Genomic DNA, 26,543 nt, shown 5'->3' with positions numbered 1-26,543 from the left:
AATATTCCCGGGTGTGTGCCTGAACGACCGTACTAACTTCGGTTGAAGTTCTGGTGGTAGCTCCTACTACAGGAGCTTATGACAAAAGCTATTATTATTCTTAATAGAGTATTAATATTGTTATTATTATTACTATGTAAGACATATCATACTACTATGGTGAACAGTACCGGATTTTAAGGTTTTGACGCTTCTAGGCCCAAACGATTTTGCCACTCCATTTTTGCAAGATTTTTGGGGAAATCCCAAAAATTCGTGGATAACTGAAGTACTGATCAGAACGCATCTGATGAACTAAAAGTGATGAAAGAGAGGTGATACCAACTCGGCTGCCATTCTTGGGAGACACCAGATATTTTATAAGTGGCCACAGAACTCCTGTGTTATTCTAAAATCATTCTGTGAATAGACAGCGAGGCGGCGGGGTGCACCTGACACTTTGACGATAAATCCCATCAGTTCAGTTTTTGTTAAGAAAAAAGTCATTCAGTAATAATTTATAGCGCCCCTGGGATTGCGTGCCCCTAGACTCGGGCCTATTGGTAAATCATGTGGCCTGATGGATAAGGCCATAAAGCTTTAATGAAATCCTCGAATTTTTGACGAACTTTAATATATGCTTTCACCACTCAATTAGGACTAAAGACGAATTTTATAGCAAATTGAACCAAGTATACTTCTCTCTTTGCCGTCATTTTTAATTTAATGTGATTTGAGATCTAATGGGTGATTTTTCTTTTTATTATCAAACCTCTGCACTCTACATAATTGTGCAATAAGAGATTTAAGCACACCCGCACATAAGGACGGTGGATTTCTTCCCCCTTTAGTATAGTTCGAAGGATTCCACCCTCGAACATTGAAAAACCCATGGATACTCTTATTTTGCCGCGTCCCGTTTCCAATGACCCTAAGGGTTGGATCTGTGTCCGCGTTTCCTTTTCAGTAATATTTCTTTTAACAATTGAATTTCCACAATATGTGATTAATTAACCTAGAGGACTAAGGAAACGATTACAAAAAAAAATTAAAGAAACTAGCAGAAAAAAAATATTAATAACCATTAATCAAGAACAGTGTTTCCTTAAGCACGGTACGCGTACTCCCAGGGGTACGAGAAGAAATTGGTGGGGGTACATGCTTCGCCAAAGTTCGTGGAATCACATTCTATCGGGCGCGGAACCATATATCAGATTAAAATCAGCAACCTGCCAACCAAATACAGTCAATATGACATCTATGAACAAACAATTTCACCCTTCTCGCGGGTCCAATCAAATGATTTTCATAATATAACTTTGATCTATATTTTATAATGAGTAATTTTATTTATTTTTATGATTATTTCGTGCATGTAATTACTATACATTGTTTCTTGAGGGGCACTCAGCATTAAAAAAAACTGTCAGAAATTTGTCTAAAGTTAAAAGTTTGGAAACGCTGATCTAGAAGACTATCAGCGGAGGTAGAAAAAAAAAAGACTTTTATAAGAGGAGTCTTTATAAGAAGAGCATTCCAAACACAGGTTACTCAATATATTCAAGATCTCTAGCCAGCAAGGGAAGGATTTATATGTACAAAGGGTATTACAAAGCTGTTTCCCGAATAGAAACAGATTTCTAAAGAGGAAAAGTTTTCGACAGGTTATGCTTATGTTGCAGTCATCAGCTAAAATAGTGAGACAACGAAAGGGAATCTGACGAAAACAAGTCTGAAAACAATTCATAAAAACAATCAGAAAGCAGAAAAGGCAGAAAACAATCCGAAGAAATACTTTAGAAGAAAATAAGAAGGTATATAATTTACCTACCATATAGAAAAGAATAAATATAATCAACTAAAGACGAGATAATCTCAAAATAATAGGCAGAATGAGAAACTACTAGAAACTGCATACTAATTATGTCCATCAAAACGTAAGAACTTGTATTTGAATTAAGACAAAATTCTGGTAGCATCAAGGAGGTCATAGTTGATCTTTATTGCACGATTTTGTGCAAGAAGAAGCAGATTTGGTCCATAGAAATTGACTAAAAGATTGCAAGAAGAAAGGAGTTGGTCAATGGAAATATCCAAGACATAAGACACTACTTCATGTTGTCTAATTTACACTATGTTTCTTAAGTAAGAAACTTATTCACACTATTATGTTCTGTTTCAATCACAATAACAAAAATCAACGCATTAGCGTTGGCTCATGCTAAGGCCTGACCGGATATCTAATGATTAGGCTCATGACTTCCAAAACCTCCAACATCTCATGCACCCCTGTATACATCCAAACATGGAACCTAAACTTCAGGATAGGAATTTTGCCGAGAATACTAAAAAAATACTCGACAAATATATCACCAAGGAGGATATGACACACACACAACCCCTGGGCCAGGGCCCTAAATTATGCAAATTGCCCATTTTTCACAAACAGGTTCTAGTAGAGAGGCAGGGGATGATGCACATTATTTGGACTAGAATAATACAAGGATTCCAATGGGCCTTCAGCGCACAAGAAATTTTCTCAAGTCCATGTTGAGTCGATGATAACTGCATAATGGCAAAATGATCAGCCCCTTAGAATTCAAGGCTAGCTAGGCCCACGTATCTAGCATAACACTGACAAAATAACTAAATATACTGAAAGCTAGAATAAAAAAACATCCTAAGATGACTCCAAAGGCAAAGGGTCCCAATCCTTTTTGCTACTTTATAGCATCTTTTATTCAAACAGTAATGCTGTAGCCGTGAAACAGGATTATGGTTACAAGAGTTCCTGTTGAAAATGATATACATGAAACCAAAACTGAAATACTATACCTCGCATAGTGGCTTCCATTACTTAGAGATAAGATATTCAACTAATATGAAAAAATTTTGATCAGGAAAAAATCTTAAGGGACCTGAGCACTGATTTAGGGACCAAAGCCAGATTTAGGGACTTCCAGGGACTTCGTGGCAGCCCTGCTGTAAGGACCAAACATACTGAAACTAACCATTTTTGTGAACCAAAACTATACCTTCTCAAGATCAGACCCTTATTTGCACTTTGCTGAAAAAAATGGCTGTGGCTTGTCAGTTTAGTATACATATAATGATATATATTCCTTAAAGTTTTAATAATTTTCAATTTATCAAAGTTAAAAAAGTTAAAACATTTTAAACTTTTTTTTTAATCATACAATAAATAAACGAGTCAAACTCAAAACGAGCAAAAATTAACATGAGTAGGGCTGAAAACCCCCATGCCTTCTCAAGACCAGAACACAATTCACACTTTTCTGAAAAACAAAATACATCTGAAATGTTTTTGCTTTGTTTTTATTTATGTAAGATGTTTTTACTAGATATATCAAGGGGGAAGTCCTACCCCTTGCACTCCAATTACAGCGCGAGTGTCTGGTGCCCTTTTTAAGAGTAACAACAGATTGGAGGTAAGCAGCCCTTCTCTTAAGCCCATTCATTTTCAAAGTGCATCTAGTCAAAAGTTTAAGAAAGCCATTTTGTTCAGCATAGTAGAACGGTCCAGCAAATATGTCTTTAGGGATATTAGGCATGTCAACACCCACAACTGTGCAATTGGCCCATTATACTTTAAAACTAAATGTTGCTCTAAAAATAAATCAAAAGGCATCGTGTTAAATGGTTGCCAACAAGACACCTCAGCAATATATCGAAAACGATTGGGATATTAAGTTGATACTTTTGGAGATACTACTATTACTACATCTGTTCTTACAATTTTAATTAAAAAAGAGTGTAAGCATATCCAGGTTGTCAAAGAGCATCGATAGAATGCTCTATTGTTTGCGTCAGCATTAAAAATTGTTGAAAAAGTTCCTCCAACATACAAATACCAACCCATACTATGGATTCTTATTAAAGAAAGTTGAAAAGATATACAATATTTTTTTTTCATGAAAAAGACTATTTCAATAAAAAACGAACAGAAATTTATTTTTAAAACTTTTTCCACAAGACAAGTTTTTCAAAGAAAAGTAAAGAGCTCCATTAAGCCAAGAATGAGCAAAAATAAAGTCAAATAATCTTCCAAGCGTAAAATTACCACAAATCAATATCAATCAATAAAGGAAACTGGAAACGAACAGAAATTACAAAAAAATAGCCGAGTAAAACTTAAAACGAGCAAAAATTAGCATGAGTAGGGCTGATAACCCCTATGCCCTCTCAAGACCATAGCACAATTTGCGCTTTACTGAAAACAAAATACGCTTGAAATGTTTTCATCCTTCTTACTTTCATAAATGAAAAATTAACAAAACCTTAAAGAAGAAATGTCATTATGTGTCAATTTAAACGACAATCCAGGGTCATTTGTTTTTTGTTTTTGTTTTCAGTAAAGCGCAAATTGTGTTCTGGTCTTGAGAAGACATTATCAGTGACATAATTGCTCATTCTTAGCTTAGCAGAGCTCTTTACTTTTCGTTGAAAAACTTGTCTTGTGGAAAAAGTTTTTTAAATTTATCTAAGAAAGAAGCCATTTCCTCAGCCAGCGAGTAACAAACTTGTGGAATCAACTCTCTGAAGATACAGTGGCTTCTGATTCGATGGGTGTATTCAAGCGAAATCTCGACAAAGAATGACTACAGCAGGAGTTCCTGTACAACTGGGAAGCTGTTGAGTCCTCAACCCAAATGTAGCAAGCAACCGCATTTAAGGTAATTTAAGGTAATTCTGCGGTATTCATTTATTATAGTTTATTCAAAGGCTGAACAGCATTTTTATGTAGTTGAAGATAATTAAGTATTCATCCAGTAAAATTTATGAAACACTTTCCACCCCAAATTCCAGTCACATGGAACTATTGATGAGAAAAAGTTATAAGAATGATTTCAACAATTTATGTACAACAATTCTATGCCATAATATGCCACGACATACAACAATTCTGTGCCATAATATGCCATAAAAATTTTCTATCTAAAAAAAAAAATTCTAATAGCATTTTTTTCTATCCCCTTATGTTAAGGCATTCATAAATACTTGTATCTTCCTCCAAATTTATATTGGCATTCATAGTAACATTCTTAGCAAAATGAAAGTAAACAGGTCAATTTCTAGTTCATGTCACTTTCTTTAAAGGCTTTACCAAAAGGTACCCAACAAAATGCAACAAAAACGGTATTTATAGATACAAGCCTAAAATACTAATTACCCATTCAACCATAGCCTTAAAGAATTACCTTCAGTCCAGCATCTGGCAATGCTATTCCAAAATGGGCTGGAATGTCAGAATAAACTTCTTGTGATGCATTTGAGCCTTCTTTTACCACAATAACATCAGCATCTACTAACGTCAAATGAAGCAGTGCTATACAATTGAGCACAGAATACAAATACAAAGCTGTGATATGTACAGGCATCCTTGAGTATGGGTACATTTTTTTTTTCAATTCATTGAGATAAAACACACTTCCGTCTTCATGAGCAGCATAACGATATTACCTGAAATTAGAATTGCCTATGGAAAATCTGATATATATATATATATATATATATATATATATATATATATATATATATATATATATATATATATATATATATATATATATATATATATATATATATATATATATATCAGATTTTCTTATTGTATTACATATATTACATACTGTTTTTTTCTTGGAATTGATGTCTCTGAATTGGCTTGGTTGTTAAATTGAGTTGGTGAATCACGTACTACTCCTCTGACTAGCTTGTGATTTTTGGGATTGTTAAGGTTGGTAATTGGATTGTAGATTTGTTTAGTTTCTTCAAGGTATGAATGCATTACGTTAAAAATGTTTTTTCTGACGTATTTATTTCACTTTTTCCTCTGCTTTTTTTTCATCGCCATAGAGCCTTACAGGGTAGACTGAAATGAAAAGTTTGTTCTAAATTCATTGATGAATAAATAAACTCTGAAACTGTCAGGGTCAATTCAGATGCAATGACTAAATATGTGTAAATGGACGAAACTTCCTTGTATTACTGACTATGTTTTTCAACCGACTTTCATTAAAGGATGACTTTAGAAACTTGAAGAGCTTGTTTGAGTTAAAATTGAAAGTTATAATGCTATTTTTTGCTCAAGACACCTCCCCTCACCTCCTGCCAAAGCATCAGCTCCGAAGCTTGCAAGATCCATTTCAATAATAAAAATCAAATGCAACCTGAGGAGAGATACGACCCATGCACTTAATGGTCCTCACTTACTGGATGGTAAGGTTGTCTCACCTTTCTGCACTGGTGAGGTTGTGTCAACAAGACCTGTGGTCCAAAGAACTGGATAAATTATTGTGGAGAAGCACCATTGTCACCCTACACACCAGCTGGGATGGGAAGATTGGCTTGAAAAAAGGGAATAAGGCCTGACCTTGGGCAGAATAGTCAGAAAAGGAGCCAAGTCCAATCTTTGGGTTTTCGATGGTTGAAATTAAGCCCTAACTTAGCATAAGAAGAAGCCAAGTCTAGATTAAGTAAAAAAAACTAGGTCCTTATTTTCTGTAAAACAAGTATGCCATGACTCACAGCCAAAACAAACGAAGCCTACACTTGGTGCAAAAGCCAGCTTTAATATTGTTTACTGAAGAAGTCAAACCATTAAACATCACAAACTTCAAATTACTCCCCCTGACTGAGTTGTAAGGTATTTCTCCATTTGCCTTCTCCACCCTTTGAAGCACTAGTAAAATTATTTCTCTTCTACCCCTGACAAAGCATTTGATGTTGATTCTTTAATGGCCTTTGAGGTCCGAATATGATGCCCTTATAATTTTTCTTAAATTTTTGAGAATAAAAAAATCACAGAGGCTAAAACTGCTGAGTAGGAGATGAATTATTCCTAGTTTTGGTGCCATCTAGAGAAAAAATAATCACAGCACCTCTCCCAACTCAAATATAAGCAAAAAAGCCAAATCATAGTAAACAACCCCCCAGGATGATACCTGTGGCAACTTGCCCCCTCTTAAAAAGCTGTGAGAAGGGGGGGGATCAAGGATTGCTGAGGCCATACTGATAGAGGGTGCATAGTCATGGTGAAGCACCCATAACTGATCTTGGTACAAATTATTTCATGTAGACACTTCATTACTTTCATGCAGTAAGCAGAATTGATTGTCTGACCCTAGGGAACTCATTCTTGGAGCATAATTACGCGTAAGTATAAAAAAAAATGAAAAAAAAACATCAGTCTGGTCCCGGTTTTGGTTTTCGGTTTTGACATCCTGGCTTCTTTTTTTTTGTCGGCAGCTCACCTTATTTTTTTAAATCCATGCTCTGCTTCTTAGTTTCAGGATCATACTCGTAAATTCAAGTTTCATCTCGCATAGTCCAAGTTTGAAAGATGCCTGGATTCTCCACCAAATCTTGACAAATACACATGCTTTATTTTTTTTCAACAGACAGGTTTTTGGAAATGATCTTGACACAAAGCTATGACATCTCGAAATCTTGTGTAAGGATGTGATGCACTGTTTTTTTTTTTTTTTTTTTGCTGATTGCAGTGATTACAGCAGCATTTCTGACCAAGGGATGAAGGTTTGACTTGATAATTTTCAACTTCTTGCACAAAAAAAAATTCGTCTTGAACAATGAAGGGGTGGCCTGATCACTGATTGTTTTGTTTTTGTTTTTTTTTTATTCTACCGTCTCTGAACCTTGCTATTACTTGAAGAATGAACTTATTTTCACAAAACAGTCTCCACGAACTGTTTTCATCATCTCAAGAATTTCAAAGTTTGTTTTCCCTGCTTTCACAAGGAATTTCATCACACCTTGTTACTCTTCAAAATTACTATTACTTTCCATTTTCACAATAGCAAAATATAGCAAACATATGTTTTCCTGAAATGCATCTGATACAAATTTTGAGATGACCTTTTGTTGTCATAAAAAGTTCTAAAAGGGCTTACTTAAATGGATATTGAAGTGGCTAGTGTACCTTTTAATAGTCGAAAGTGATAAGAGGGCAACTAACCCCCCTCTTACGCCCTTACAATTTCCCCCAAAAAACATCCAATAAAAATTCTGAGATAACCATTTTGTTCAGCGTACTTAAAAAGTTCGGAAGCAATGTCTTTGAGAATGATGACCCCCCACAGACCTCAGGGCAAAGATTGTAAGTTGTGCCCTGGGAGCATATCAAGTTTGTATAAAAAGAGTGGTCGTACAAACTTCAGAATAGGTTCATTGGATTGGAAATCAGAAGTTTTAGAGTCCTTTTTAGGATTTAGAGTGATCAGAGGGTGGATACCTTCCCCCCACACGTCGTATTTTCCCGAAATATATCTGATAGTAATTCTGAGATGGCCATTGGTTGTCATAGAAACTTCGAAAAGAGCTCAGTCGATTGAAAATTGAAGGGATAGTGCTCTTCTAATTAGTCCAAAGTGATTGGAGGGCATCTCACCCCCCTCCCACGCCAACCATTTTCCCAAACACATTTTGAGATAGCCATTTTGTTCAACATAGCTAAAAGATCTGTAAATTATGTATTTGAGGATGACACCCCCGAACAGACCTCAGGGCAAGGGTTATAAGATATACCCTGGGAACACTTCAGGTTTATATAGAAGGGGTGATCATATAAACTTTGGAGGGAGATCTTTAGATCGGTAATCATAAGTTCTAGTGCCCTCTTTAAGATTCAGAATAATCGGAGGGTGCAAACCCCCACCACACCTCGTATTTTCCCGAAATGCATCTGATACAAATTTTGGGGTGGCCATTTGTTGTCATAAAAACTTCTAAAAGGGCCTATTTGATTTGAAATTGAAGAGGCTAGTCCCCTTTTAATAGTCGAAAGTGATAAAAGGACAACTAACTCCCCTCTTACGCCCAACATTTCCCCAAAAACTTCCAATCAAAATTTTTAGATAGCCATTTTGTTAAGCATACTTAAAAGGTTTGGAAAATACGTCTTTGAGGATGATGACCCTCCACAGCCCTCAGGGGAAGGATTGTAAGTTATGCCCTGGGGACATATAAAGTTTGTATAGGAAGGATGGTCGTAGAAACTTCGGCATAGGCTCATTGGATTGGAAATCAGGTGTTCTAATGCCCTTTTTAAGAATTAGTGATCAGAGAGAGTGCCGTTTTTAAGAATTAGAGTGATCAGAGGGTAGACACCCCACTCCAACCTCATGTTTTCCCGAAATGTATATGATAGAAATTCTGAGATGGCCAATTGTTGTTGTAGAAACTTCAAAAAGAGCTCTCGATTGAAAATTGAAAGGGTTAGTGCTCTTTTTATTAGTCAAAAGTGATTGGAAGACATCTCACCCCCCTCCCACGCTAACCATTTCCTCAAACACATTCAATCAAAATTTTGAGAAAGCCATTTACTTCAACGTAGTTGAAAGGGCCGGAAATTATGTCTTTGAGGATGATAACCCCCCTACAGCCCTCAGGGCAAGAGTTGTAAGTTAACCCTGGGGACATATACAATATATACAGAAAAGATGATCGTATAAACTTCGTAGAGGATCATTCGATCGGTAATCAAAAGTTCTAGTGCCCTTTTTTTAGATTCAGGGTGATTGGAGGGTGAATACCTCCTCCCACACCTCATATTTTCCTGAAATGCATCTGATAGAAATTTTGATTACAGCACGAGTGTATGGTGCCCTTTTAAGAGCAACAACAAACTGGAGACAAGCAGCCCTTCTCTCAAGCCCATTCAGTCAAAATTTCGAGACAGCTATTTATTTAAATCATGTAATAAATAACCCAGTCAAACTTAAAACTAACAAAAATTAACAAGAGCAGGGCTCACAACCCCCATGTCTGCTTAAGACCAGAACACAATTTGCACTTTACTGAAAACAAAATATATTTAATATATTTTCACTTGTTTAAAATGTTTTTACTAGATATGTCAAGGGGGGAGTCCTCCCCTTGCGCTCCGATTACAGCAGGAGTGTATGGTGCCCTTTTAAGAGCAACAACAAATTGGAGACAAGCAGCCCTTCTCTCAAGCCCATTCAGTCAAAATTTTGAGACAGCTATTTTGTTCAGCATAGCAGAACGGTTTTTTTTTCTTTGGTCCAACAACTATTTCTTTAGGAATATTATGCAGGTCAACCCCCATAATTATGAAATTGGCCCATGATACTAAAAATAAATGTTGCGCTAAAAATAAATCAAACACATTGTCTTAAATGGTTGCCAATAAGACACCTCAACAATACATCTAGAATGACTAGGGGTTATTTTGAAACTTTTGGGGATACTATTACCACTTCTGTTCCTTCACTTTAAATAAACAAAAAGAGTGAAAGTATATCCAGGTTGTCAAAGAGCATAGAAAGAATCTTTTGGGAATGAGATTTAAGGTGGTTCTGCCCCCCCTCCCCAGTTTTTATGAGATTTGACAATATGCACCTTTATTTTACATTTTGAAGCTGCTATGGTATACCCTGCCCACCCCCCCCCCCCCCAATAAAAAAGAGGCTTAAAACCACTACTGATTGATGTACTTAAAATAAAGGTGTGAAAACGCTTTTTTTGATAAGTCAAAAGAGGGTCAATGGAATGAAAATAGGCTAGGCCTATATAATAAAAAAAATCAGTCCTCATTTCCTTTTTCTAAAGCCCCAACTGAAAACACTGATGGGTATAAGCCTAGAATTTCGGCTGTTGAATACGAAACATATCAAGAAAAAAAAATATTTTACAATAGGCTATACAGAAAAATTGTAGCTTACAAATTTTGAAATCAATTCCACAATAATTTACTAACAAACGTCCCCTAACGTGAAAATATAGGCTATAGCTCAAATTGTATATTTCCCATGTGTTTTTTTGTTTCTTGATTATGCCACTATTGATTCAATTTAAGTATACCCTATATGGGTTGAAACAAGACTGATGTATGGCAAAATGAATGAGAATATGTTGTTTGGACTAGGCTAAAATTAAAGACAAGCTACTTTTTGCCATCTTGGAAAGGGGTTAGGATAGGAAAATAAAACCTTCAGGGACGGATCTACAAACTGAAGTATGTCCTGGGAAAGTATTTTGAAGTACCTACCTCTACTCCTTCTCCCTGTAGATGAAATTGCCCATTGATGACCTTTAAAAATCATTGTTTTGTAGAAGTGAAACCTTGCTAAATAGATCTTCTGCTTAAATGAAGTACATGAAAACTATTTTCAGTTTCACAACTTTGCTCAATCCCAATTTATGAGGTTTAAAAGATATGCAAATATGTCTCTTAACTTAAAAAAAAAACAATTCACATGGCTTAATAATCTAGGCTATTCAAATAACAGGAATTGCATTTTTTTTTTTTAAGCTAAAACCAGACAAAAAAAAACAGCTGAAAATTAAGGTATAATGTTGCTTGTCAAAATTCAAATATGTACAGACCTGTCAAGTTTCCAAGACTTATAAATCAGAAGAAGGTTAAGATAGACCTAGGCTAGTAGCTTGGCAAAACCTTCCCAGAGTATGTTTTTGGCCCTGAATTCATTACTGGAAGTTTAATCTTCCTAACCAGTAAATATTTTGCAGTTGATATTATTGACTTATGAATAAAAGGAACATACCACTTGATGACTTTTTATACTCTTTACAAATACAACTATTGTTTCTCTTTCAAATTCAATTTGAAGCCATTTTCTTAACCCTTGAAAGTAATAATTTTCCTCAATATTTTTTTGATATAAAATGGGTTATAAAATTTGTTTCAAACTTACTATTTCATTAGAAATCCATTTTATAAAAGCTGTATAATTCACGAACATTGATTTTTCAACATTAAGTTGGATAAATTTTTTAAAACATATCCACAAGGGCGAACTTGGGTAAGTCTGACCCCTTATTGAGTTTTTTCCAGCTTAATTTGGTCCCAAAATTGTTTTGGAGTTGCTGGTACAACAAAAACTATTTGACATTGCTCTTGGTCATACTAGTAATATTCTTCACAATCCAGAAAGTTTTGTTGTTTCTGTGAGTTACTGCACCAAAGTAGCCTATCCAGGGAGGTCAAACTTATCCTCTAGTCTGGGGTAAATCTGACACCCCCAAGTAAATCCTATGATTGCAGAGATAAAAATTACATCACTTTAAGACATGATAGAGGATACTTCTATATACAGAAATACCATGCAAAAAAAAAAATTGTCAAAAGTTTACATATACTACAAACAGGTTTTCTTCTTACCATGGGGTAATTCTGACAATGTTGGTCTTACTCCTGTACATTGAAGAAGTATCTGAGAATAATTTTTTTTTCAAATTTTTACTGTCAATGTGAAAAAGATAACACAATACTTCAAATAATAGGAAAAAAATTGGAAATGGAATTGGAAGTGTGTGTTTTTTTTTTAGTTGAAAAAAAAAGATTTTTATAAAAAAAAGTAATTTTGATTAGTATCAGAGGGAGTCAAGAAAGTGAACTTTTGATCACTTACAGGGCCTAGTGTGCTTCTTGTACAAGCTGGTGACATGCCAAATTTGAAAAGATGGTGGAGTGAAGGGACCAGCTACAGAAAGCTCCAATGGTCCAGCAAATAGGCCTATGTATTTTTCAACTTTTTCAATTTCATCTTTCTGGGGCCAGTCACATGAATAGTTGGATAGGCTCAAACAGAAAAGATATTTTATGCAAACAAGATTTTTGTCAGGAAAATAAACCACCCTTTGAATATACAAACCTTGTTGATCATGTTTTCTATCATATGCTACAGCATAGAACTCATTTAGCTGTATTTTTAACTTGTTTCTTCTTTTTTTTTTCATTGTCATTGCCAACAGTATGATCAATGTCCATCTGGTCAGTTTTGGAACCCAGTGAGACGTCAGAGTCATCACTGGAAAGATCAGACCTTTTTTTCTTTTTCAGTTTTGGCTTGAGCAACTTCTCTTTTACTTGCTCTTTCTTGTTCTCAAGCTTTTCTTTTTTCTCTTTCCCTATTTGTTCAAGACCTTAAAGCGTCTACAGAAGTGATTACTTTGGCTTCCCCAGCAATTCTCTGCCTACTGGATGTCCTGGGTGCTGAGGCATCAAAAGAAGGGCAGCAACCTGAGTCTAATAGAAGTTTTTGATGTGTTTCATGCACATGAATCTTTTTTGGAATAACCAAGATTGAAATAGTATTTTCATTAGTTGAAGCATTCAATTTGAATATTGCTCTTGTTAAATTCAAAGTCTCTGATGTCTTTGTCTCAACATATTGTTTTAACTTGGCTGGATCAAACTTCGCCTTGCCAATCCTGTTATAGTTCATACATGCTGGAATAGCGGAATCATAAATTCCTGCCATTTGAAATTATTTTTTAATTGGTGAAGGGGTAAGGTAAGTCTCCCAGATCTGACATAAAATTTTCATGAGTCCTTCTTTTGGTAAGATGTCACCTGGGCGTGTTTGTTACCAGCTCACAAGCTTCTGCTCATAAGATGATTTCTGACCTTTGGAAATAACCCTCTCATGGGATACATGGACTGACAACTTGAGGATAGTAACATTCTTTTCTGAAGCAAGCTCCACAAGTGCCAAGAATAAATGGGAGCCAAGGTGCAATAAAAAGTGCTTTTTCTTTCACCTGAGGCAGGAAAGCCTATTTAAACCAGTTACAGAAGAGTTCTGCTGTCTTCCATCCTTTCTTAGTAGCTGAAAAATATGCATTTGGATGGTCTTTAATGGGTAGCCATGAACTCCAAGTGTTTTTCCCTGAGAAGATTACCAGTAGTGGCAGTTTCTCATCTATTGCACAAATCCATGTGGGAAAATGTCTGTTATCATGCCCATTGCCACCAGTTCACAGCTTTGTTGGTGATCCTTTTGCACCAGTGATATTTTAAGGCTATCAGGATTGCAACAAAACAAAGTTTTGTCCAAGTTGTACCAACATTCTGGTTTGTTTAAGATGTCATGCTCTTCTGCTGTTTTTTTGTGGCAGGTCATAAAATTCTAGAATGATGAAAGGGTCTACTTATTGCATAGTTCCAGAAGTATTCCAAGAGTAACAGCAGGCAAGTTGAGGAAATCTCTTTGCTTCTTTCAATCAATCAATTTATCAATACTAAAAGAAAAACAATTACAAAACATAAAGTAATTACTAAGCCCAAGAATCTTTGCTTGTAATGGGCTTTGTCTAATCAATTAGTATGTTGTAAATTATGTATATTTTGCATTTTTAACATTGTAAATAGTTGAAAAATAAACTGAAATATAGACTAGAATTGCCAAAACCTAGCCACTTGTACACATGGTAAGGCCAACCCCTTTGTCAGAATTTGCCCATACAGGGTAACTCTGTCATGTCAGACTTATCCCAAATTGGGGTTTTTCTGGGGTAAGCCCAACAGCCCTTGTATCTCTTGAGTGGTTGAGAATAAAATACTAATAAATAACAGTAAGTTATGTCCCCTTTTACAAGACTCCTGAGATGCCAGAGGAAGAAGATCAGGAGGTGCCTTTGAATTAATAAGTTTATGAACCAGAATGACATCACCTCATCTTCTTCTATAAACCAAGAGTTGGGAGTTTCAGCTTGCATGCCCTTGTAGGGTAAGGGAGTTCATGCAGTTCACTCACCATCTTAGTGGCTCTTCTCTGGACATCTTCGAGAATTTTTGCATCTTTTTTGAAAAATGGGGATGCAAGAACCATGCCTGTCTCAAGCCTTGGCCAAGCAAGTCCTTTATACAAAAGGCTCAGAATTTTAGGAGAATGGGAGGAAATTGTTCTTTTTATGAGCCCTAGTGATGAGCTAGCTGATGCTGTTGCCTTCTTTGCATGAGTGCTAAATTTAAGAAGATTGTCAACAATTACTCCTAGGTCACGTTCTTCCAACAGTAGGGGAGATGTGGGGAAGATGGGACAAGGGTCAGATGAAAAAAAATTGTTCAAAAATCCCGCCTGAATGACGAACGACGTGCCATCTATCAGTAAGTGTGCATGTGTTTTCCTGAAGAAATCGAGAAACATTTTCATCAGAGATTTTAGGTAAGAGTTTTTTTTATGGGTGTTTGAGTAAGAAAAAGGACCTGGTTTTTACAAAAAATCTTTTGAACAGTTCATCAGAGGGTATTGAATGTTTTTTTGTCTGAAGTAGTTTTCTTTAGGCTACAAAATGTTGTTCAGTGGTTGACCTGAACTACCATCTAGGGGCAGAAGATGAAGTTTGTGTGGAGAGCTACCTGTTTGGGTACTCTGGGACACATGTTCCTGGGCACCCTGGGACACTTTTTGTCCATTGTGTCCCAGGGTACCCTCATTTCAACAACTGATAATGTAATGTAAAGGTCAAGCTGTGAGATGGAACTGCCTGATATACACCAGATAATCTTTCAAACTGTGTTAGCCATGGCAACAATAAAAACGGTTCTTTGTTTTTCGTTCCTAAAAGTATCATTTTTTGCAGAATGCTGAGGAAGAGGAAGTCTGATGCCTCTCTTTATGCCTGGGATGAAGAAAACATGAAGGCTGCTGTAATGGCTCACTTAAGAGATGGAATGCCAATCAGAACTGCAGCAACACTGCATGCTGTTCAGAAATTGACACTTTCTTGGTACTGTAAGGCATATTCCACGTTGGCAGACAAAGAAAAAGTTGCATTTCGCTTCACACCACACTATGATGTGAAAAAAGTATTCTCTTCTGAAATGGAAGATTCACTCGAATCTTATATTCTACTTTCATCACGAATGAACTACGGACTTACGAAAAAACAGACAAAGAAATTAGCTTGGGAATTTGCCAAGGCAAACACCCTGAAATACCCTAAATCATGGGATGACAGTGAAGCAGCAGGAGAAGACTGGTATAAAGGTTTCATGGAGAGAAATACAAGAATTTCCTTGAGGAGACCAGAAAGCACCAGCCTTCATCGCAACCTTGGTTTCAACCATGCTGCAGTTGACACATTCTATAAACATCTTGAAGAGCTACAGTTGAAGTTTCATTTTCCAGCTGACTGCATCTACAACATGGATGAGACGGGCTTATTGAATGTTCAACAGAAATGCCGGAAGGTACTTAGCCCTAAAGGTGTAAAGCAGCTAGGAGCAACTACATCACAGGAAAGAGGAAAACTAGTTACAATGGTTGGAACTATCAATGCGATGGGAAGCTTCATTCCCCCTTACCTTATCTTTGGAAGGACCTGCTTTGTTGAAAGACTCTTAGATGGGGCACCACCAGGGACAAAAGCTGTCGCCAGTGGAAAGCCCAGAAATGCATGGATGACGACCGAGTTATTCCTTGGCTACTTTGAGCGCTTTAAAAGGTACATAAGGTGCTCTCCTGAGCAACCAGTCCTTCTCATGGACAACCATGATAGTCACATGAGCTACAGCTTCATTTCTGCTGCAAAAGAGATGGGGTTGCAAATACTGACATTTCCTCCACACACATCAAACAGGCTGCAGCCCCTTGATATGACCGTCTATTCACCACTTAAAACATATTTCTACCAAGCTATTGAAAACTGGCTAAGAAACTATCCTGGAAGACCAGTCACGGAATACAAAATCTCTGAACTTCTTGGGGTTGCTTTCCCTAAAGCATTCAACCCAACCAACATAATGAGTGTTTTTTCTAAACCAGGAATCCATCCGTTTAATCCCAATGTCTGGGAAGAATCAGACTTTCTTCCATCCCTGACTCCCGTCAGCAATCCCTGCAATCCGACAGATGAAGTGCAGATCAATGTCAGTGCAGGGAGCAGCTCATCAACGCAAGCGGACAGTGGGCTGTCAGACAGGGAGTCAGTGGGCGCTGGTGGTTCAGTCTGTGTTCTGCTCGATCAAATACTTCCCCTTCCTAAATGTCAAATTGATATTCAGAAAAAAAAAGGAGGAAGGAAGCCTGGCCAGTCCAAGATTTTGACTGCAACCCCTGTTAAGGATGCCATTTTTGAAACAGAGAGGCAGAGAGACCTGAAGAGAAAAAAGAAGGAAGAAGCAAAGGAAAATAAAAAACAGAAGATAATGAAAAGAAAGCAAGATAAAAAAAGAGATCAAGCAAAGGTGGCTTTAGATTTTAGTGACAGTAGTGATGCTGCTTCTGTTGAGCTCTGTGCTGACACTGATGATTCCTTGCACCTGAGTGACATGGAAGAGACTGTGAAAGAACCAATGGAGATAAAGCCTGGCAATTTTGTACTGGTTAGGTATGTCAGTAAGAAAAGTTCAAAGTATTATGCTGGTGAAGTCTTGGAGATTGAACTGGAAGGGTACAGTGTGAACTTCCTAAAACGGAAAGTCCCTACGTGGAAATTCGTATTTCCACAGCCAAAGGACAAAGCCTTTGTCACGACAGATGAGATTGAGTTACGCCTACCAAGACCAAATCTTAGTGGAGGCACAGAATGGGCTGTGAAAGCCCTGACTTTTGATATTGACCTTTTGCAGTTCCCCATTGAATGAATAATGTTACAAGTTTTTTTATTATGTTTTTATTTTCATTGAAGTTGACTATAGGTTTGTAATAAATGAAATTTGATCAAAAAGTGCAATGTGTCCCAGAGTACCCTTAACCGTGTCCCAGAGTAGCTTGGGGTCAGGGTACTCTGGGACAGAAGAGGAGGGTTCAGAAAATCATTGGTACCAAAAAGATAGATTAAGAAAATAATCTACAAAAAATCTGGGAGAAAGCCCAAGCAATTCCACTTAAGTGAGTAGCAGAATCAGGCGATTTGGCCAAAGTGTTCTCCAGACATTGGACATACACTTGAAAATGTCCCAGGGTAGCCACATCTCCCCTAGTAAGTTGTATTGATATTCTTGTGCCCAAAGTGTAAAACATGGCATTTTGATGCATTGAAAGTGAGTAGCCAAGATTTTGCCCACATGCTAAGGAGATCAAGGTCTTTCTGAAGTTGGGAAGTATCCTGAGTGTTAGCTGGGCCAATTACCTTGGAATCATCAGCATATAGTGTCATCCTGCTTTTAAGTGCTAGAGAAGCATCATTTATGAGAATATTGAACATGGTGGGGCCAAAAACACTACCCTGTGGAACCCCACTGATAACATTCTGAGGGGGGGAGAATAGGATTGCCATCTGCATCAAATAGTCTTAAATGCTCAACATGATTCCTCAAGAAATCCAGAATCCATTTAAGAATTTTTTCCTCCAAACCAATAGATTATAGCTTAAGCTCAAGTCTCTTATGACAGACTTTGTCAAATGCCTTTGAAAAATCAAGAAGGATCATGTCAACAGGGATTCTCAACTCCAGTAGTTTTATAATATAGTCATATGACTTGAGCAGATTAGTGTCAACTGATCTGTTGCATTGGAAACCATGTTGAGAGCTGTTGAGGAGATGATTCTGATCAAGATGCTCAATAACTGCTTTGTTGACAATATGTTCAAGAAGCTTAACAACAACAGAGGTAATACTAATAGGCCAGTAGTTTTCCACAGAAACTTTCCTTCCCTTTTTGTGAATGGGGGTAATATGTGCCACTTTCCACTCTGCAGGAAGCTTTGAGCTATCAAGAGATAGTCTGATGAGCTTTGAGAGTGGGTATGCTATTTCTGTTCTGTACTCATGCAAAAGACAGGGTTGGAGGCCATCTGGCGCTGCAGATTTATTTACATCCAACAAAGCATGCTGTTTCAAAACATACTCCTCAGTCAACTCAAGAGGTGGCATTGGTTGAGTAGCAGTATATGAGGGAGAAGTTGGGAGCTGACTAGCAGTTTCTGGTGTGAAAGCTGATGCAAACTGGTTATTTAGGATCTTGGCTTTAATAGCCGGGTCAGAAACTGTCTGACCATGATGGGTCAAATCAGGGATAGAGTGCCTATTTCAACATTTAACAGAAACATACTGCCAAAACAGCTTGGGTTATTTTTTATATTTTTAGCTAGCCTTACTTCATGACTCTTCTTCAGTTGTTTGATGGAATTGGTGGCCTTATTTGTGCCTTTTGATACTTCTGATAGTTTGCAGCTGTTTTCTTTTTTTAAAGTGTTTCCAGGTTTGGTTCTTCCTGTTCAGTAGTTTGCTAGTTAGACAAGTCATGAAGGCTAGTGTTTTTGCCTGTGTTCTTTTAAATGTTCTGGTGTGAGCTTTTTTAAAAGCTAGCAAAACAGCTTTGAATTTCTGAGAAGATTCTTTGATGTCTGAAGTAAATATAATATCCTAATCAAAGTCAGCAAGTCTCTCAGAGATACACTTGTAATCAATAACTTTGTGTTGTTTAGGAAGAGGATGAGTAGTAGCCAAGCACAATTCTGTGAGAATGGCAGCATGACCACTGTTACCAATAGGAGCAAGAAATTCATTTTTAGTCCACAAATCTGGATTATTAAGAAGATAACTAGGTCCAGTATGTTAATGTTTGACCATCTCTGTACTGTGTAGGTTGGTCAACAGTTTAGAACAGCAAATGTTCAGACAGACAAGTAAGAAATGGAGATTCCTGTTATTTGGCTGAAAAACCAGAACCATCAACCCATATTAGCATATAGAGAAGACTTTGTACCATTCTCCATGTTTACAGGAAATAGGCTACAATAGCCTGTTGTATTTTGTTTGACTTTATAGTGCTTTCTATATAAGGTTAAGAGACAATATTTGTTGCTAAGAGTATAAAGAACCAATGACTATAATGGTCAAATGTTACTCACCCTATCAATATCATGATGTAAGATTTGTTTTCTTAACATGTATCCTTCCCAATAGCCCCAATTCTAATCTTATACTAGACTACCAATGAATTTACTATTGATGCCAGTAGGCTGCTTCAAATATGAAAATAAATACTAGCCTACCAAGTCTAGTGCCTATTCTTAACATTAATTTTTGTAAATCTTCTCCTAACCTATTTTACATACAGCTCTAACTGAGGTGAATCTAACAAATATATAACTATTTGGGCATACTGCAGCTACTAGACTTCTAGACTTAGATGGAGTATCTATTTTCTAAATACCTCAAATAAGCCAGTTTCTCTCCCTCTCTGCTACAGAATCATTTAACCTAGGCTACCAAGTTATCAAAACAGGTCTAGCTTACTTCATAATTTGATTTTCTTTAAATTAATGACTTGTAGCTTTATACTATATCTAACTCACAATTATTCTTGTCATGCATTTATTCAGATGTAAGCACTTTTAGTTGTTGTTGTTGTTGTTGATTCCAACGTTTTTGGAGCATGAATCAGCTCCGTCACGTACGTATCAATCTTGTCCAGACAATGTGTATGGAGAATTTTTAAGAAACGATGACTACTTTCAGATTAGTGAATCACTTAGAATCGTTATTTGCAGATTCTTTATTGGTGGCAAACCATTTTTTCCACTAGTATAGCCACCTACGTCAGACCACCCTAATTAATTCTATAGTATTTACAGCCGTAAATTACAATTTACATTAAATTTCGTGGGAAACACATTAAACTTATACAATATATTGAATACATTAATAAACATTTGACTTGATACAACATGACCCAAGACTGTTAAAGCACATCGAATAAACTTGAAGTTCTAATAAAACAACCCAGTGCAGAAACAGACACCCTACGAGCCCACGGAGGGGCGGATGAATGACCCACCACCGCACGGAAAGTAAAGGCACCAAAGAGCTTTAGAACTTTTCTTTTTAATATTTCACGCTGGATATAATACTTTTTACACGACATTATAACATGGCGGACATCTTCATATACATTACATACAATGCAATTTGGGGAGTCAACCAAATTCCATTTAAAGAGAACAGAATTCACTTTAGCATGGCCAGATCTGATTCGAAATATTGTTGTGGCAATTTTCCTCTCACTGTGAATTAGGTCCAATGGAGGAGGCTTAAAATCATATAGATCCAAGATTGTATTAGTGGACTTTCTTGTGAAATCAGCTTTCTCATCAATTGCGGATTTGGCCTCATAACCCTGAATATATTCACTCAGGGACAAGTTTACATCCAACAATTCACCATTTCTGCAAGCCCATTTTGCCATTTTGTCAGCTGACTCGTTCCCAGGAATACCTGCATGTGCTGGGACCCATGTAAGTTGTAGAACATAACCATGTATTAGAAGGTCATCAACTATTTTTTCAATTTGTGCAGCAGTTTCTTTGGCATCATTTCGTTTCATAGCTAAGTAATTTAATACAGATAGAGAATCAGAACAAATCAAAAAGCTACCAACTATACCGTTGGACTTAATATAAAGAAGTGCTTGATAAATAGCAATCATTTCTGCAGAAAAAACAGTAAGCTTGTCAGGTAGCTTAAATCCGCAAGAAGTACCAGTTGACGGGACTACAAAAGCGCAGCCTACACCCATTTCCGACTTAGATCCGTCAGTATATATGTGAGTAAAGTCAGTCCATTGCAGAGTCAGCCTATACCACTCTAATTTTAAAATTATTGTTCCTGAATCATTAATTCTATTATCTAGAGCTAAATTAATTACATTACCTATTCCGTTGAAGCGTGAGGAAAGGTCATCTATATTTGGGGTTGGAACTAGGCCTGGAAGGCCAGCATTACTCATCAGACAAGAATATTTATAGACTGTAGGGGAAAACCTTGGTCTAAACTGGAGATCTTGATTCCATGTAGCAATGCATTCTTTATAAACAATATGATTTGTTGATCCCATTTTTTTTAGAAAGTAACGGGCTTGAAGATTATTTCTTCTCCTCTGAAGTGATGTGACGCCAAGCTCACAGTAGAGGGCTGGGGTGGGGGTGGTTTTTAAGCAGCCTAGAGCTCGTCGGAGAACTTGATTAAAAGCTGAATCAAGTTTCTGGAGGTTGTGCTTAGTTGCTTCCCTATAGAACATGCTACCATAGTCCAGTTTGCTGGTGATTGTTGCTCCAATTAGTTTTGAAACACAAGAATATGGGGCTCCTCTTTTAGAGAGGCAGATTGCATTGACAAAGTTTGCCCTACTTCTCAGGTTACCAACAAGATAGTCGATGTGGTTAGTCCATAGCAACTTTGAATCCAGTAAGACTCCTAGATAGCAAAATTTCTCTGCATGTTGGATGTCCACTCCTGCTAAAGACACAATGGGGGGTTGAGCATTTGTTCGATTTTTCCTTGAGAAAAGAACACTTACTGACTTCTCTGTTGAAAATGACATGTAGTTTTCCATTGTCCAATTTTCTAAGTAATACAGGGCTTTTTGGACTGAAGCCTTAAGGCATCCCCTATCTCGAGAGGAGGCAGCTACTGCAATGTCATCAGCATATAAGTATAGTTTACAACCCAGTATCGTATCTAAGTTTATATCGTGACAATATACTAAAAACAATAAAGGACTTAGTACCCCTCCTTGGGGGAGACCCACATTATTTGGAGCACTAAAAAAGCCAGACGAATGATTTTCTAAAGTTATTTCTATTTTCCTCTCAGTCAAGAAATTACCAATCCATTCCACGATTTGAGGGCTAATATTTAGCTTCTTTAGTTTTGCCATTAGAGTAGGGATATTCACTCTGTCAAATGCTGAAGTCATATCAAGGAAAACAGCTAGAGTTTCTTTTCCTAGGCGGAATCCCTGTTTTATTTGATTTTCAAGCCTCACAAGACAGTCTATTGTACTGCGTTGGGGCAGAAAGCCTAGTTGTTCTGGCTGAACTACTTTCTCAATTTCTGGTAGAACTTTCTTTTTTATCAGTCTCTCCATTAGCTTGCAGAGGCATGAAGTCAAGGCAATTGGGCGATATGATTTTGGGGATGTAGGGTCCTTTTGGGGTTTCAGGATTGGTATTATTGCAGCTTTTTTCCAAAGCGATGGGACATAACCTTCCTTGATGGACCTATTAAACAAAGTTAAGACAGAAGCCTTAAGCAGGGGGGACATGTTGGACAGCATCTCATTGTGAATCCTGTCTGGGCCCATAGCCCCTGGTTTTAATTTTTTAATAATCGTATCAATATCCTGTTCTACAAGTTCAATATCATTCTTAGGGAAGACCTGTGTAGGTTGCATAGTGGGTCGGTTTTGAGTAGAAAGTTGTGGAGGAATGTTTGCAATTAGATACTCTTTCAGAAGTTTTATTTTCTCGGGTGTTGTGGCGGCAGTGGTTCCGTTGTGTATCATGATGCCAGATATTGGGGAAGACCTTTGTCCAGTGTAGACTTTCCAGCTCCTCCACAACTCTTTGATTGATGTAGTCTTCGTAAACTTTGTCTCAATTAGAGTCTTCCATCCATTCTTGATTTCTTGGGGAACAATTTTCCTAAAGATGGCTTGTTTTGCATTCATTTCAATTTTGTTTGTAACTGTAGGATTTCTTCTAAACTTGTTTCTTGCCGTGTTTCGTTCCTTATAAGCTTTTTGGCATGCAGCATTCCACCCTGGTGTGGAGTTTCTAGATTTTCTTTTAAGTTTTACATACCCAAATACCCTTTCACTAGCATTCACCATAACTTGAGTTAACTTCTCATTAAGCTCCTCAACAGAGGTAGGTAGTTCAACATCCGTCAGATCCGAGTCTACCTCTCTCTGCCATTCAGGCCAGGACTCCTTGCGGAACTTCCAACTCACCGACTTCATTAACTGAAGTCTATAAGCAGAAAAATTAAGCACTGACATTACTGGGAAATGATCAGAGTCAAAGGGTGACGGTATAATAACCTCAAAGTCAACTGAAAGGTCTAAAGAAGCAATTGTTAAATCTATAGTAGAAGTCTTCCCATTTAAGGGGTTTAGCCTAGTACCTAGATCTATTGGAGTGATAAGACAAACCATATTTTGAGGATCAGTAATAAAATCTGCCAGTAAATTAGAATTATTATTTGGAGAAGATGTTGAGTCCCACATTGGGTTATGAAGGTTGAAGTCACCAGCAATTATTTTCCTCTCTTTACATTTCTGAAAAGCATCTTTGAACTGTTTAAAATCAAAGTCAGTTGCAGTCCTGTTATAATAGTTGATAACGGATATCCAGTTATCCGTTCCATCCTCTTTGACAGATATAATCCCAATTTCATTTTTTCCTGGGGTAAAATCATCTACTATTTTAAACGGGATATTATCCTTAACTAAAGTCATAAGTCCTCCCCCTGGTCCTGTCTTCCTATCCCATCTAGCCATGCTATAGCCTTTAAAATTTGGGGAAGTTTTCTGTTCATTCAATAAAGTTTCCTGAATTAGTACAATATCTGGCTTACTCCTCACTAGAAGGTTTTTCAATTCTACTACCTTTGATTTTCCCATTCCCCTAATGTTTAGTTGGATTACCCTTGTAGTCATTCTTTGATTTTTTGTTTATGAACACGCTTATTTAATGTCTTTTTCTCTGGAGAGGACAAAATTTTCTTTGGAACAAAGTTATCTTCATCCATACCATCCTCTGAGTCTGTTTCATTTCCAGAAACAAAGGATTCAGATTTCTTCAGTGAAGACAGGATCTTCTGTACCTCTGACTTCGAGCTTTTGCTTAACTTTACACTGGAAGCAATCAGTGAGCACAATGATGACACTACTGTGGTTAGTTGGTCTATTTTTTCTCTCAGTAAGACAACTTCCTTGTTAATTGGTTCCTGTATTTTTGCTTCTGGTGGGATTGAAGGGTGAACAAGGACTGGAAAATGTTCAAAGTTTAAAGCTGGTGGTGGTGTGTGCAGAGTCTTCCCTTTGGTGTCAGTGAAAGCTTGAACTGCATCTTTGAATGATATACCTTTTGTGACTGACGTTTTCAGAATTGCAGCTCTAAACTTGTAATCCTGGCACTCTTTACTGAGGGCAGTGTGCTGTCCATTACAGTTTGCACATCTTACTTTTTGTTCATTTCTGTTTTTGTTTAACTCAGGGCAAGCTGTCATGGGGTGATTATCTCCACAAATACCACAAGTATCTTTACCCCAACAGTTTAGAGAGTTATGGCCAAATTTCTGGCACTTGAAACATCTCAACGGTTTTGGTATGAACTGTTTCACCACAGTGAGGGCACTCCATATAGGAATTATTGTAGGAAAATCCATTTCTTGAGAGAAGTCAACATGTATAGTGTAGCTAGTGTATGGTTTACCATCTCTAGATGTGGGATGAGGGTTTAGTACAGTTGCCTTTGTAACCTGTTCTACTTGCTGAATCTCCTTACAGAGTTCTTCAGGAGTAGCTAAGTCCCTGGGAACGTATAGTATTCCTTTTCTGCTTGAGTATAGCATATTTTCTGGCTTCATTTCAAATTTGATCACTATATTATTCAATGTGAGATCCCTTATGCCTAAGATCTTATTAGCAATGTCTAGATTTTTTGGAACAACTTCAAGAGAGCCTCTAGGACCTATTCGTGGGAGTATTTTCCCATAATCATTTCCTAGAGCTACAGCCAATCTACGCCCTAGATATCCAGCAGAAGTCTTTGATAGAGGGACTAGCATACCCTTGTCATTAGTGTCAGTAATTTTTGTCATATCATGACCTTTAGCCAACAAATTTGGTACAGTGGGACCACCTCTAACTCCCCCACAACCTCCACCCTTCCCAGGACTACCAGGAACCATTACTTCTTTCACGTGACAAGCTTACTTTGCAGAAAAAAAAAAAAAAAAAAAAAAAAAAAAAAAAAAAAAAAAAAAAAAAAAAAAAAAAAAAAAAAAAAAAAAAAAAAAAAAAAAAAAAAAAAAAAAAAAAAAGTGAATGCACAAATACGATTAAACAGACCTCAATAAAGTAAAAAGAGAGGCAAAAATACAAGCAAATAAGGGCACTATATACAACACATACATACAAGTAAGCAATATTTCATATGGCACAAGATCTCAAGGAGGTAAAAGAGCCTAAAAGGTGGTCTGAATATCAACCATACAGTCCCTTCACTGTTTTGCATTTACCAAAATTCAATAAACACTTTTTCACCTTCACATTAATTTGTTATTTTTTTTTTTCAACCATCAAAATCTTCAGGTATTACTATTTTCTACAACTTGAATTGTAGCCAAGCAGCGTTTTAACAGCACTTAAATTGATTATTTTGAACTTGTATCACTAATCCCAAGTTGAATAATTGCAGTTTAACCACAAAATGTTTTATTCAACCATGTTCTTATAGGCTACCAATTCCAATAGACTAGAGAACTTTATTATGACTTTTATATTCCTGTGTAATTCTTAAATTCGCACTTTTAGTTTTTCAAACTTGGGTAAAAATCCTCATCAGTTTTCATCTCTTTCTTCTTTGCAAAATTCTGTCCGTTAATTATCGACACCTTTAAATTATAAAACAATCAGAGGGCATTAAAGAAAGTCACCTGAAAACCATATATTAACTAGGGGCTCATTTCACGAGGTTTCCAGTTGAATTCATGATGATCTCCCTTTCTCTTGAAGATAACCATTAATTCAACAAAACGGCTGGGTTTCTCAATCAAACACTTCTTCTTAAAATGCCTTGCCTACTCGAGTCCAAAGTGGTCTTTTGGCTTCACGACGATTTTCCTAATCTACTCGCAAGTGTTATTTTGTCACAGGAAGTTGAATATTCTTCTGTACAGTTGTTTTTTAGATGGTATGCCTAAGCACAGCAGCAAGTTGATGTCAGGCTGGATGTTTGCCTCACTGAAGATTTTCCCGATATCGATTACTTCTTGATGGGTGAATTGGCACTTAAAAATG

At 36.9% G+C, this 26,543-nt stretch overlaps 1 protein-coding gene across 4 annotated transcripts in view; it reads right to left on the bottom strand.

Annotated features, from left to right (window-relative positions):
• LOC136027401 (E3 ubiquitin-protein ligase RNF13-like) overlaps positions 1–26,108 on the bottom strand; it is a 60,822-nt gene extending 34,714 nt beyond the window's left edge. For 2 of the 4 annotated variants that reach the window (XM_065704623.1, XM_065704621.1), the window contains exons 1-3: positions 26,060–26,108; positions 20,035–20,079; positions 5,199–5,460 (exon numbers count right to left, since the gene is read on the bottom strand). In XM_065704623.1, the coding sequence (XP_065560695.1) occupies positions 5,199–5,396 (198 nt within the window). In that variant the 5' untranslated portion in view covers positions 5,397–5,460; positions 20,035–20,079; positions 26,060–26,108. Of the gene's footprint in view, positions 1–5,198; positions 5,461–19,975; positions 20,083–26,059 lie in introns of those variants that run through there. The other 2 variants (XM_065704622.1, XM_065704624.1) reach the window with 2 other exon arrangements.
• Between the last annotated feature and the right edge of the window lie 435 nt (positions 26,109–26,543).

Source organism: Artemia franciscana, chromosome 5 (genome assembly GCF_032884065.1).
Source record: "Artemia franciscana chromosome 5, ASM3288406v1, whole genome shotgun sequence".
NCBI classification, from domain to species: domain Eukaryota; kingdom Metazoa; phylum Arthropoda; class Branchiopoda; order Anostraca; family Artemiidae; genus Artemia; species Artemia franciscana.
The sequence above is the reverse complement of the archived record's forward strand: the minus strand, read 5'-3'. Positions and strand labels throughout refer to the sequence as shown.